Source organism: Bufo bufo, chromosome 4 (genome assembly GCF_905171765.1).
Source record: "Bufo bufo chromosome 4, aBufBuf1.1, whole genome shotgun sequence".
NCBI lineage: Eukaryota > Metazoa > Chordata > Amphibia > Anura > Bufonidae > Bufo > Bufo bufo.
Window position 1 is genome coordinate 331,105,046 of NC_053392.1, and position 15,696 is coordinate 331,120,741.

At 42.7% G+C, this 15,696-nt stretch overlaps 1 protein-coding gene across 1 annotated transcript in view; it reads right to left on the reverse strand.

The window, feature by feature from the left end:
• The window catches only part of LOC120998230 (prolyl endopeptidase), a 138,858-nt gene that overhangs the window by 33,119 nt on the left and 90,043 nt on the right, over positions 1-15,696 (reverse strand). Inside the window, exon 10 of the mRNA XM_040428816.1 lies at positions 12,791-12,894. Within this exon, the coding sequence (XP_040284750.1) occupies positions 12,791-12,894 (104 nt within the window). The remainder of the gene's footprint in view (positions 1-12,790; positions 12,895-15,696) is intronic.

Sequence of the window (15,696 nt, forward strand, 5' to 3'; positions counted from 1 at the left end):
ACTGCTGTATGTATAGACGTAGCCCCCAGACGGCTAGGCATTTCTTTTATGTTGTACCGTTTTGTTTAATATTTTTGCCGGCAAAAGCCAAATAAAACTGGGTGCGGTCAGTTGCACCATACTTGCTTGGCCTGGACTGTGTTTTGTGTGCCTACAGCGCCCGTCTATCCCAGGAGACTGTGATCCCGTGAGCTAATCCTGTTACAGTATATATTAGTAAGTATCTGCATTATTTATGGTTACTTTATATTTGTAAAATTATGTAATTACCATAATGTGCACATGTATATAATGGAATACATATTCACACGGCTGTCCATCTTGTGGAGGACATTGGGGGTTAGACTTTAAAATTAATTTTTACAATATCTATATTATGTCTGCATTATCACAGAAAATCATGTCTGTTGCTCATCTATGACTAAGGACCAGGAGGGGTTGGAAATGCATTAGATGGTGTGCCGTTTCTGCACTTGGACTTGATGTATCGGATTTTAAGTATGGAATAAACGCTACATTTTTTTCCATTTCATTCAAGTGCTGGATTTGCCTTTTATTGGATGTCTGTTACTCATGTATGTTTGGTGTGCAGAACTGGTAATAGTATGAGCAGTATATTTGTCATAAGATATGTGTCAGTGTCACGCTGTTGCACAAGTCTTAGAGTATCTTCTGCAGAAAAAAAGTGCAGCATTTCCATTATACATAATTTGATCCACAAACTGTTAAGGTGAAACGGAAAACCCGAATGGCTAATTTCTCAATGATGATATGTTGTACTGTTGAGGAATTAACCTTTTCTTCCAAATTTTTGAGGGTAGACAGAGCCTTAGTCGGCATGAGGAGACATATAGGCCATACCTGCTCCTCTGGAATTCTGGGAAAAAAGGGATGCAAATGAGCTCTTAACAAGCTCTGCCTCTAATGCCACCAGATGTAAGGCAGCTATCCTATAAGTCAACGTTCAACCCTTTAGGCTGGGTTCACACTTGAGCGTTTTACAGCGCGTTCAAACGCGCTGTAAAACGCTCAACACATGAAAACCAATGCTTCCCTATGGCCCTGGTTCTCACTTGAGCGTTTTACAGCGCTGAAAAACGCGCTGTAAAACGCCCTACGCTCAAACAAGTACTTGAGCTTCTTTGGGGCGTTTTGACGCGCGTTTGTGGCCATAGGACATTGCAGTCAATCACACAAACGCGCGTCAAACGCGCGTTTACTATTGCAAAAAACGCTCGTCAAAAACGCGCGTCAAAAACGCGCGTTTAACGCGCATATCAAAGACGCTCAGGTCTGAACCCAGCCTTACATAGACATTCAGACATGACTTGGATACTAAATAATCCAGCAACTCATCTGCAGACAGATGTTCAGGGGTGATTGCCCGTCATAAGTGCAGAGCAGAGAGTAATGGCTTAACCGGGGAGAGAGTGTCTTAGTCGGTGTGAGGAGACATATAGGCCATACATGCTTCTCTGGAATTCTGGGAGGAAATTCTAAATAAATACTAAATTGTGATTTTTAGAGCAGACTGAATTAAAAAACTAGAATTACTCAGACAGTAATAATTCAATAGATAATTTATAACACTGATGATGTATAGCACTTTCCCAAAATACTTGATATGCCTACAGACTTCCAACTCTCTCAACTCACACCCCCCCCAGTGGAGGCAACCTATATTTGTAGTATACATGGGGAAACATACTGGAGGTAAATTTACTAGAATTGAAAAATTACAAAGAAATACAATGGATGCTGCAATTTAATTAACTTTCCACAGTAAATAACAGCTGCTTAAAGTTTTTATGTAAAGATTAAATAACTCTCCAAAATCCAGAGCCAGCGGGCAGTGAACAACAGACTGCTGAATGCTGCACAATGCTTAACTCCCAGTAATCAGAAGACACTGGGAAATCCATCATATGAGAAGCAGAGGTTATGCTCTACCTCACTGGCACATCAGCTTTACGTAGATATCTGCCCAAGTGATAAAACAATCTGGTGCAGGTAACACTTTTTTAGATCAGGGAGTAGCATATCATCTCAGGAACCGCACCAGCTCTCGAGACCGGACGGCCCAAAAGTAATTAATCTATCCAGCAGGGCCCTCTCGGAATTGGAGATGACGGTCCTGAGTAAAGGCCTCTCTTTCGTCCCGTTACGTGGTTTTGACCTGTTCACATGGACAAAAGATGTGCAGCTATTTATTCGTAAATTACGCTGGCACAAACTGTTCAAGAATAATGACAAACGTAAATGCAGAGAGCTAGGAATTCCACCTGATTTATTATCAGATGTCCAACTGCTACACAGTCTGGCGGAGGACAGGTCAAAACCAGAAGGCGAGGGTCCCTTTACCACACTAACCAACAAAAGTAGAAGGATGCCCCCCCTGATGGATGTATCATGTTTGGATATTTTTTCTCAGTTGGTGTTAGAGGACCTGTCCACATTGTGCCCATCACACCAGACTCCGAACTGTACAAGGGAGGAACGAATGGCCATCAAATCACTGAAAGATGACTCTACATGCATTATCAAACCTTCTGACAAAGGAGGTAACGTGGTGGTTATGAATCGGCTGGACTACGAAACTATGTGTTATCAAATCCTGAAGGACAAAGACAGCTATGCTGTTTTGCCCTCGAATCCAACCGATTCATACCTGACCGAACTAAAAAAGATCCTCACAGAGGCCAGGAGTGACCGTCTGATCAGTGATGTTGAATATGACTTTCTCTTTCCTAGGTTTCCCATCATAGCGACATTTTACAGCCTTCCCAAGGTGCATAAAGGGACCAAACCACTGAAAGGTAGACCGATAGTGTCTGGAATAGGAAGTATCTGTCAGAATCTGGGCATTTATATAGATAAAATCCTTATGCCATTTGTCATTTCACTTCCCTCCTATACAAGAGATACAACAGATCTGCTTAAAAGATTAGAAGGTATCACCATAGATGCAGATTCGTGGTTGGCCAGCATAGATGTTGAGGCGCTATATTCATCAATTCCTCATGAGGCAGGCCTAGGGGCGGTACAATATTTTCTGAGTATGAGGGGACAGCAGTACACTCGACACAATACCTTTGTTTTGAGACTACTGCGATATCTCCTCACTCATAATTTTTTCCTCTACAGTGGGAAGATTTACCACCAGCTCAGGGGCACGGCAATGGGTTGCTCATGTGCGCCATCCTATGCCAATTTGTTCCTGGGCTGGTGGGAATCTACCACAGCTTTTTCTGAGGAGGTGTCGTCGGGTACCGGGAACATTTTAATATGGGCCCGGTACATTGACGACATCTTCATCATCTGGAATAACTCCAAGGAGGCATTTACCGAGTTTGTTGGTGGGTTGAACTGTAACTCTGTGGGCCTGCGATTCACCCACGAGATAGAATGGAGGACATTACCATTCTTAGACGTATGCATATCTAGGGGTGAATCGGATGAAATACAGACCACGATTTACAGGAAACCCACATCCACCAACTCGGTACTCCACTGGACTAGTGGACACCCCACACCGTTGAAAAAGGGTATCCCAGGTGGACAGTATTTGCGCCTGCGTCGCAATTGTTCTAACCACAATGAATTTGTCAGGCAGGCAAGAGACCTCAGACAGAGGTTTCGTTCTAGAGGTTACCCGGACAAGGTACTGCGACAGGGCTACCAAAAAGCCTTAGCAGTACCCCGCATTAATCTCCTGTCACCTAAAGTAAAAACAGATGGAGATCATAAAATTCGCCTAATCGGGACGTTCGATAACATGTCACACAATGTCAGGCAAGTACTACAGAAGCATTGGCCCATCCTTCTGATGGACCCGGACATCCGGGACAGTATTCATGACTATCCGCAGATCACGTTCAGGAGGGGGCAAAGTTTGAGGGATGTCTTAGTCCATAGTCACCTCCAGCCTGCACCGGCAAGGGGTACCTGGTTAGACCGTAGACCTTTGGGTTGTTTCAGATGTGGTGGTGACTGTGTGGCATGTGGCACCCTCAAAACCAGCAAGACTTTTGAGAGTACAAACCTACAACGCTCCTTCGAAATACGCGACTTCATTAATTGCCGCAGCAGCGGCGTAATATACAAATTAACATGCACGTGTAAAATGGAGTACGTGGGGAAAACCAAAAGGGAGCTGCGTAGACGTATAGGGGAACATTTGGGAGATATAGCGAACAAGAGAGACACATCAGTCTCGAGGCATATACATGAAGTCCACAATGGGAATCCCAAATGCCTGAGCGCCATAGGGATCGAACTGGTGAAACAACCAGTCAGAGGAGGTGATTGGGACCGTTTACTACTACAGCATGAGACGAGATGGATCTTTAGGCTGCGGACGGTCTCACCTACTGGACTGAACGAACAACTTAACTATAGCTGTTTCGTTTAAATATCCCAATCATCCATCCTGAAGTGAACCCCTATACGAACGTCTCCGATTAATGTCTCTGATAATAAAAACACAAATGGATTAAGTGAATTTCATCCTAATCATGTATTATGACCTCTGCGAAGCGCGTATTATTATAATTATTATCAGTTATCATGGTATACGCACACTGAGGTGTTTGGACCAGTATTATAAACCTTATGTAGTAAGATCTGTCTGTATCTACTTAATTGCTTGATTCACCTGGATCTGAGTTCTGAACTCCAGCCAACCTATCCTTGTATCATTTAGTTGTGATCAATATGCCGTAAATGCCTTTTTACCTATTGAGGTCTATATCACTAGACCGACCAGCGAATGGTTGCTGGGGACGCGCCCAGCTCCATGGCAACCAATCTCAGCTGACCGCCCTGTTGCCACAGGACGAGAGGACGCGCTCACGTCATCTTGTTTGAGCGGCGCCCCATGTGACCACTGCCGAGCGGGACCATAGCGCATGCGCGGCCGAGATGACGTACGAGTATGATTCCCGGCCACCCGCGCATGCGCATGGGTCTGAGCCACGTCAGACGCATCGAATCAATGACGCGGCACGCCGGACAGGTGTGAGCCGTATCTGGCGTTTAAATTCTGGCGGCAAAAGAGCGCGGGTGCGATTTACTGCCCGTGGCTTATCTAAGGATGCCCGTTTTTTGAGGTGGAGCATTATCGAGCACTCCACAAAAAGTCCATCTATGATCAGTGATGGGATTAGCATTTATCATCACTGATCTTTAAAAGCCTTTAGAGTCCTATACATCTCCCCTGATGATGCTATCTTGCTGAAATGTGCATGTAGGGAGCGGGACTAGAGTAGGGCCATTCAGGGCCAGGCGACAGGGCAAGGTTCCGGACGGGGTCGCCCTTTTAAGGACGAGTGCCCTGTGGTTAGGCTGCTATCCCCCACTAGTATCAGGGCAAGCCATAGACCACATTTATAGGGCAAACCAGGGCCACAGCTGTACCCCGCCACCCTTACAGCAGAACAGCGTCTTCTTAGGAGTCAAACATCGTGACATCATCAGGACGCATTCTGCACCCTGGACGCAGACTACAGAGTGGTAGGAGTACGGTTTATTTTTGGATGCCGCCGAGCATTCTCTCAATTATATTTTGGGTGCCGCCGTGCACAACTACCCGTTATACCGCCACTCTGATTATTAATTATTTATCATTGTATCTTTGGGCCTATTATTCTAAATTATCTATAATAAAAGTTATGTTTTAATTGTAATCAACAAATCACTAACCCTGCTATTCACGATATTTGATTATTAGTGATCCACATCACAGGACTTAGTCCACACCTTGAATTCTCTGCAGGTAACAGGTGCATGAAACAAAAGGCAAAGCGGAGAAACATTGCTTATGTCATGGGAAATATTCTCTTGTGTATGCCTATTTCCCAGTAAAGCTGTGCCATGGGATATTCTCTTGTGTATGCCTATTTCCCAGTAAAGCTGTGACATGGAATATGTGTCATACGTGTATGCCAGGTAAGGCAAATCAATGGGCGCACACTAAACCTCTGATTATATATGGAGGTACACTGAGGAAGCCATGTGGAATCCATGAGGAAAAAACATTTGGGATGCTCCACAGCTTGCAGTATGATAAAGCAAGAATTTGTGGCGTGGATTTTGTATCCAAAGGCGCCCCAGTTACAGGGAAAAACAGCCTCCTTTGGGATCACTGTACAAAGTCAGAGCTGATCAGGGTCTGCTAAGACCCTGCAGCTCTGTTACGGTGGAGATACCCAGCATGATTGCAGGGTCAAGAAGAGGAAGCAGCATAGGTGATGCCTTTATTGACTGCACTCAGTGAGCACTATGCACTGAGAAAAAGGAGGCAGAAGCAGTAATATACCACTTCTGTCTTCTCCCCCAGGTCCCCGGTTGTTACTGACAGCTGGGATCCTGTCCTACTCCTCCTAGGTTAGGCTACTTTCACACTTGCGTTCGGAGCGGATCCGTCTGGTGTCTGCACATACGGATCCACTCCTATAATGCAAACAATGGTATCCGTTCAGAACGGATCCGTCTGCATTATATTTCAGAAAAAAAACAAAGTGTGAAAGTTAGTCAGACGGATCCGTCCAGACTTTGCATTGAAAGTCAATGGGGGACGGATCCGTTTGAAATTGCACTATATTGTGTCATCTTCAAACGGATCCGTCCCCATTGACTTACATTGTAAGTCTGGACGGATCCGTTTGGCTCTGCACGGCCAGGAGGACACCCGAACGCTGCAAACTGCGTTCAGGTGTCCGCCTGCTGAGCGGAACGGAGGTCAAACGGTGCCAGACTGAGGCATTCTGAGCAGATCCGCATCCACTCAGAATGCATTGGGGCCGTACGGATCAGTTCGGGGCCGCTTGTGAGAGCCTTCAAACGGAACTCACAAGCGGAACCCCGAACGCAAGTGTGAAAGTAGCCTTACAGGAGCAGTAGCTTTAATACAGCACTGTATATGTATAGCGCTTGGTTGTTATAGAGTTAAATAAGGACTTCTATTACTTTATTTTAAATTTTAGAAATGTTCTGTATGTATCTAAGGAAATTAGCCACTTTCCTTTCTCCTCACAATCTTCTCTATGGCTAAAACTACTATACAGTTGCAAGCAAAAGTATGTGAACCCTTTGGAATGATATGAATTTCTGCACAAATTGGTCATGTGACAATGTGATCTGATCTTCATCTAAGTCACAACAATAGACAGAAAATCACAGTCTGCTTAAACTAATACACAAATAATTAAATGTTACCATGTTTTTATTAAACACCATGTAAACATTCACAGTGCAGGTGGAAAAAGTATGTGAACCCCTAACTAATGACATCTCCAAGAGCTAATTGGAGTGAGGTGTCTGCCAACTGGAGTCTAATCAATGAGATGAGATTGGAGGTGCTGGTTACAGCTGCCATGCCCTATAAAAAACACACACCAATTCTGGGTTTGCTTTTCACAAGAAGCATTGCCTGATGTGAATGATGCCTCGCACAAAAGAGCTCTCAGAAGACCTACGATTGAGAATTGTTGACTTGCATAAAGCTGGAAAGGGTTATAAAAGTATCTCCAAAAGCCTTGCTGTTCATCAGTCCACGGTAAGACAAATTGTCTATGAATGGAGAAAGTTCAGCACTGCTGCTACTCTCCCTAGGAGTGGCCGTCCTGTAAAGATGACTGCAAGAGCACAGCGCAGACTGCTCAATGAGGTGAAGAAGAATCCTAGAGTGTCAGCTAAAGACTTACAAAAGTCTCTGGCATATGCTAACATCCCTTTTTCTTGCAACTGTATATACGGGCTTCAGCAGGAGGCTACCCCCTGTGCACAATACAAATATTGTTACGCCCAGACCTCTCTGACATTTACTAGTCGTAGACATAAAGAGAAAATGCACATTAAACAATGTGCAAATATACAAATAACAATTTATTGATTAAAACATAAAAAATAAGGAAAACTAAGTGGCAACCCATGATAAGGTTGCACACTTGGTCAGGAAGGGTATATCAAAGGCAAGACTGAAGTCCACTGATACTAGAAAAAGTAGCTAGCATATGGGACAACAAAGAACAAGAAAAATGAAGTAAAAAAAAAAGGTTTTATCTGCAATGATCATCATGAACCTGCCACAATCACATATTATCTGGCCCAAGGATTCACCAGTTCACCGACCATACCCTGTCCAAGTGTCAGAAAAAGAGAATTCCTTTGGTCTGATGTTCACAATTTGTGGGGCACCTGTTTTCCACTCATCTAGTATTTTTTGTGGGGCCACTCATTCTTCTTTTGTTTAAGACGTTATTCCTCCCAATGCCCCCTGCATGTGCACACCTGGCTGAGGAGCAAGGAATGGGAATAAGCTGCTATTAGACTTCCATGAAAAATTGGTGGGTTTCACCGACTTTCATCTAATGCATATGGGCACCATTATCTGTGAGATTTCTACAAGACTGTTTGAGGAACACATACAAACTCTTACAGTACAATTTTTTTTTCTAGACTTAGCACTCCTAAGTGAATAATCAGTCAAGAGTTTGAAAGGCATTTGGTTGGATGTTAAGCCACAATCATTGTGAAAATTTCAGAGAAAGAATTGTCGTCCCACGAAGTAAACTCTAGTGTGTGTGCACGGGGGTGTATTAAGGAATGGTTCTCTGTATTAAAGAAATGGCGCGTCATAGCTTTGTCAAGTATATCAGGACACTCCAAATGTTTCTTCTAACTTCTTAGAACAAAAATTTTGTTCTGGCATGATGACGTATTCCAGCCACTATACAAAGCAGTTTCAGTAAATGTGCTTTATCAGTATGCGGCTCCATTGGTTCGCCTGGTGATCTTCAGAACTTAATTTCTCTAACAACTAAGCACAAACACTGCTAAATATTTATACTCACTGCGAAAAAGCAACATGGAGCATTGATAAAAATTGTGAAGCATGCCAAGCCCAGCAGTACTGTCCACAGTTATTTCAGGAGACAAATCTGCAAAGTGGATTTTAAACACAAAATTCCTGAAGAATAATTCAGCGTTCAGCTTAGAGGATCATCACTTCTTACAGAGATTTTCCCTTTTATTAGGAAGATATTTCTCATGTGGCTGGAATCCCTTCTCAAAACAGCGGGATCCAATACACAACCAAACAGACAGATAATTCTACAGTATCTGGGATAAAGACAGGATACAAGGTTTCTGGCCTCAGAATTATGTGGCCTGGCAAATAATGCGTTAGAGCCACTGCATGGTTATAGTTCAGACTAACATACCGGCGGCATTATGGAAGTCCGCTGACAAATTGCCCATGTTTATCCCACTTCAGACTATGCAAACTGGAAACCATTCAGTTACCATCAAATGGTTTTTCTACCAATAGACATATGAAATGCCGAAAAGGTGTATATTGCTGTGCAACAATACAGAGGTTTATATTTAAATGGTGTAATTGCAACACAAAATATTAGGATTAAAACCCAAAGATAAACTGAGGAGCCTTCTGTTCGCAAGAGTTGATAAATGATGCACCCAAATAAATATTTTAAAAAAACAGGATTCCGCTCAGCCGCAGCATCAAACTTGTGGAAAATACTCTGCACCAGTGCACATAGTACACACCGATTCTAATTCTCTGCGGTACAGTATAGGCTCATTATAAGTACTGCAGAACAGAGTTCTTTCTGTTTAATGCATCTAGTTTAAAATACTGGGAATATATGACTTAGGGCTCATGCACACGACCATTGTTTTAGTCCGTATCTGATCCACATTTTTTGCAGGTGGGATGTGGGCCCATTCCCTTCAATGGGGTTGCAAAGATGCAGACAGCATTCCGTGTGCTGTCCGCTTCCGTATGTCCGTTCCGCAGCTCTCGCTAAAAAAAATCCCACACTTTTCCTATTCTTGTCTGCATTATGGACAAGGACAGGACTGTTCTATTATTGGCTGAATTTTCCGTTCCGCACAATACGGAATGCTCACAGCCGGTATCCGTATTTTGCACATCTACAATTTGCCAACTGTAAAAACAGCTATGGCTGTGTGCATAAGCTCTTAGGGCTCGTTCACACGAACGTGTAATGCCCGTTTTCGTATTGCGTGTGAACGAGCCCTTATACAGAGGTTTCTCATAGATCTATTTTTTCGAAAGACTTCTAGCGGAATTCTGGGCTGCTTTTTTCCCCCCATTCAGTTACAAAAATATAGCGTTACATAGATGTATGGAAACCACATAATAACACTACTACCATATTAAAGGAGTTGTCCAGGACCCAAATACTGATGACCTATGCTCAGGACAGGTCATCAATATCTGATTGGGGTGGGGTCTGACACTTGCTGATCGATTGGCTGTTAGAAGGGGAAACAGTGCTTTGGCGAGTGCTGAGGCCTCTTCCTCAGACTGTGACGTCACACCCATTGGTCACTTCACCAGTTCAGTCCTATTTAAGTGAAAGGACTGACCTGCAAAGAAACTACACAATGGATGGCGCTGTGCTTGGTATACAATGAAGAGGCCGCAGCACTTGTCTGTCGCCCCTCAAACAGCCATCGAGGGAATTGTAGAACTGTCTGGTTCGAAATATGTTGGTCTGACGGGAGGTGATGGGAAGTGACGACCACTGCTTTGTACACTGACTGTATCTACGATGGAATAAAGAAGATGCAGCGTTTTAACATACTATGTACTGGACGTCTCTTCTGTTTCAAGTAGCCATCTAGGGAATACGTCAGATGCAAAATAGGTGAAAGCCTCATGACCTCTAAATTTGGCTAGTTTGTCTTTGGGCCTGTCCTGGTAAAAGATTATGGATAGATCTACAGCTGAATACGGTCATCATACAGGGTTTTCTCTCAGTCCTAGGGGAAAACACTATAGTGTTTATCCTTTTATAAAATTGACAAATGCAGACCAAGAACATGAAAGCAGTTGAGATGTTCATATAAAGAGAAAGGTATTTTGTCCCATTCAATCAAATTGTACAGATAAAGCGCTAATCTGAGCTGCAATGTGACAACAATGCTTTCAGCAAGAGCAATTTCCATTAAAACCCACATCTTCAAACCAAGCAAGAAAATGCTTTATATATGTTTGTTTTCAAGCTAAGCGGCTTATACATTTTCATTTGTTAGAAGACACGGTTCAGCTTCAAAACTGGGCACAGATTCACTTGCCTCATATTTAACAATTCAAAGAAACTATTCAGAATGAGAATAAATGAATGAATGGCTATTCATCTTCTGGAGCTGTGGCAATACAACTACAGAAGGAGCCCATGAAATGCCATATTTAATGAAAGAAAATGTCCTTTGTGTATTATGAACATGGATTCCACCCATAGGAAAAGATAATTTAAAAGGGACACCATCATCAAAGCAAATACGGTAATATAAAAAAACAGGCAGCACTCCAGAGATGAAAAAGTGAAAAACTTGATTCGCCCATTGTGGAAGAAAAGCGAAGTTTTGACTCAATACTAGAGCCTTTCTCAAGCGAGAAAGCTAGAGAAAGGCTCTAGTATTGAGCCGAAACGTCACTTCCACAATGGGCGAATAAAGTTTTTTACTTTTTCATCTCTGGAGTGCTGCCCGGTTTTTATTGTATTTTGGGACTGTGCTGGTCTCTTATATGGGCATTGCACATGGACGGTGCTGCCGAAGATAAAAGTGATGCATTAATCAACCAGATTTCAGCTTTATAAATACACAAAGGTTATGGCAGTTGGGATCCAGACTCCAGCAAAGCAGTGCACCGAACCAGGAAAGTCCCGAATCCTTCAGTATGTTAAAAAAAAACGCTGAAAAAAAAGAAGCTGTAGATACGTTTTTTTTCCATAAAAAATAACTCTTGGGTCAATGAAAGCACATACTCGATTGGTACCAATGACGCATTGGTTATGTAATAATCCTGAAATGTTCTCAATCTGTCTTATATATTGGGCAGGTTTGCATTGGTGAAATAGTTATTCTTTTACTAGCCAGACTGTAAGTGACAACCCACTTGTAACCGTTCCAGATCACAGTTTTGAGATACTCGGTATGAATGAACCAGTAGCCATTATGTACCCGTTTTATCAATGGGTGGTGCTATCAAGGTTTAAAAAGCTATTCATCATTCATGTGACCTTTCATGGAATTCAGGTGGTCTGTTACCCAGATACAAAGATGAAAAGTGCACCCCTAATAAAAACGAGACCCTTATCAACCCATATCAACTGGGAGATGTTTGAATTCCTCACTGTACCTCCGGTGTGAATTCCAGAAGACAATGCCAGGAATCGGTCAGACAGCCAAACTACACCTCTTAAAGAGTAAAAAGACTGAAAGTTGCAGACAAATAACTTTTTTTGTTTGTCAGCATTCTGACCTAGACTTAATTACAGCTCAGGGAAGGCGGTACTGAAGCTATGGCTGTCTCTATATACAATAAAATACATATTAATATGATTCACAGAGAGAAGAACTACTGCCGACGTTCATCTTACTGAGACTCTTGCCAGCATGGGTTACATGCAACAGCGGAAGTCATTTCCTTCTGACATTAATTCCTTGATCTATTGACTCTCAGACGACTCCTAAGCTGACAGGTGTCGTTATCGAACCATCATCACACTGTGTTCCTCAGGAATGACAGGACTTGAAAGAGTCGCCTGTCCAAGTAAGATGAAGTAACGGCGCAGGTTAGGCAGTCAGCTGTCTGCCTACCTCGAGACAGATTATGCCCCTCTTACCATGAGGCACATTAATCAAAGCAGAGCTGCTGAAGCCTAGAAGACAGGAAAGTAAAAAATAGATACAATGTTTGATGCAAATATATAAAGCTTGTTTCTCTTTTAATCACCTGCACTGTCTGGTAGTCCGCCGGATTAAATCCTTTCACAGTCACTTCCCGGAAAACCCTTGGCTCCTGGGTGTCTTTGGTCAGGTCATAGTAATAAATAATACCTGAAACAAGAGTTCCGGAATGTCAACTGAGTACCCATAGATCACGAGGAGAACAATGGATCTGAAAGCACTATGGACTATAATGAATGACAAAAGCGGTGTACTGCTACCAAACAGCCCAGGGTCCATTTATGCAGTGAATTATTTATAAGCACTTACTCAGAAGATAATGAAGCCCTTTATAAGGACTGCTCAATTATTCCTTATAAAGATTTCAAGATGAAGACAGTAATTGAACAATCCAAATGTTTCTGCACATTTGAAACTGAAATCAATGTAAACCATATAAATAAGAGGTCCAATAATTACACTGTTCATAACACAAAGCTTAACAATCGTTACTGTTCACACAAGAAATAGCCAAAGACTGAAGGCCCATAAACATCGGAGTCTGATTGGTAATAAGAGAGCAAAGTCAGACACATTCTTACATTTGCAGACGTGGTAGAATTTGCTACGGGAACATCTGACTTGTGCCGGACTACGGTTTCATTTTTATCTTTGAGTAAAACCAATCTTTTGCCATAGGGATCACTGTAATATTGTGTAGTCCATAGTGGTGCACAGTATTCGGGTAAGGGCTCATTCAGACGGCCGTATGCTGTCCGCAAAAATACTGAATGCTATCCGTTTATTTGCGGATCCGCAAAAAAAAATGAAACATGTCCTATACTTGTCCGTGAAAATCAGGACATGGCCCCATTGAAGTCTATGGGTCCGCAAAAATACTGAATGCTATCCGTTTTTTTGCAGATCCGTTTTTTTGCGGATCCGCAAAAAAACGGATAGCATTCAGTATTTTTGCGGACAGCATACGGCCGTCTGAATGAGCCCTAAGGCTGATGTAAAAGCAGGGGCCAATCAACAATTCCGACTGACAGGGTACTTCTGATGAAGAGGTGTATATGAACATTTTTATGAAAGAAGCCGGAGTAATAACTCTGGTCATATTGTTTTTTTGCTGAAACCAGACAACATTGTGGAATAGCATAAACCATAGAATAAAAGAATTGAGCAGTAATTACCTAGCAGATACCACGCCACCTCTCCGGTTTTCTCAGCTTTCTCTCAGCTCCAGACTGCTGCAGCCAATCGCTATCCTCAACTGTGTGCTGAAGAGGCCAGTGATGTGACTGCAGCAGTCACATGTTGTCGATGTTACAACACTGATGTAGCGGGATAAACAGAGGCTGGGCGGGAAAATCAGAGCAGCATTGCGGGATCTGCTAGGAAAGCACTGCTCAGTTCGTTATTTTAGGCTATTCCCCGATGTTGTCTGGTTTCTTGCTAAAACCGGACAACCTCTTTATTGTGCCCAGGAAAAACTACTGTAATGTATTGAGCAGGGCTGTGGAGTCGGTAGATAAATGCTCAGACTCAGACTCCAACACGGACTCCTCAGTTTTTGGTACTTCCGACTCCTCTGTATTTAATATGCAAATGTATTTTATACATTCCTTGAAGGAAAGAAAGGCAGCATACATGTCATTACCACAGAACTACTGGCTAGGAAGCTGCTGCCTTCTCCTTTGTGTGCTGGTCTTCTGCTGAAGATCGGGCAGTGGGAGGATCCAGGACAGGGCAGGGGAAGTAGAATCCCATAGTCATGTTTAAAGTTTCAGCTAACAATCTGAGTTTACAAGTTTTTATAGCCTTAGCTGAATGACAGCAGTTTTTCAAATGGTTTACAGCTTCAGTCTTGAACTATTGACTATCCATTCCCTTCACTTATACAAGTGTCTCTAGTCCTGCAAAAAACATTTACTTAATCAGTTATCAGTGAGAGGCTAGGTTAACCATGGCCGTTGCGTTCCCTGTAACAGCGGAACACAACACAATGGAAAGTATGAGTATTGACGCTCCTTAACTGTGTGTTGAGTGCCATATAGTGAAGCATATGAAAAGCATGCTTCTTCACGGTCACTTAACGTGTTAGTTTTGCAGTAATGTGAAGCACCTCAAGCATTGGCCTTCATTCTTACAGTAGAGAAGAAATTAATTATAACTTTTAGTGAATTGGGACATTTAAACTTGCTTTTTTTTTCCTTTTTTTATTCCAATTTAAATTTAGTAGGAGTCTGAGTCGGTTAATTTTTGACTACAGGTACCCAAAATTGCCTCTGACTCCTCGACTCCAACGCCCTGGTATTTAGGACTGGTAGTGAAATAATTGGCTTATCATAGTACACAAGTCATTTGACTGTCAAAATAGAATACACTTAATGGGATATTCCAATCTAGACATTTATGGCCCCAGTTTCCTGAAGCCACACGACCACGGCTGGGTGAAGTTTGGAATGACGGTTGGGAATACACACTGATGCATATAGTCCAGTTGTCATTCCATTCCCTCCATGGACCACTTTTGATAGGTACTAACCACTACACACCAGGCTTCCCAAAAGACCTAAGAAAATATTTATTAAGAATGGCATTTTCTATGCCACAATTGATATCCCTTGTGCTGCCAGAGGATGTGCTTAATTTATGGCGAGGAACAGGCCTCACATTAAATTAGATGCATTCTTTGGCAGTCTGTGCAACTAAACAGAAAAATAAGTCAGCTCGGAGCTGCAGTAGTTTTCTTTCAACATTTACACCACAAAACTGGCATAAATGAAGATAAATATGCGCTGCCTGCTGGCTCTAACCCCTATCTGTCCTCACTACGCATCAGGGGTAGCAGTAGAAGGGGAGCACCACTGTTTGGGCACCAGGAGGGGTAGGATGATAGGAAAGTGAGGAATCTAAGATATCTGTGTGGCAAACTCTGCAGAGACAAGGCATGCCTGAAATATGGGC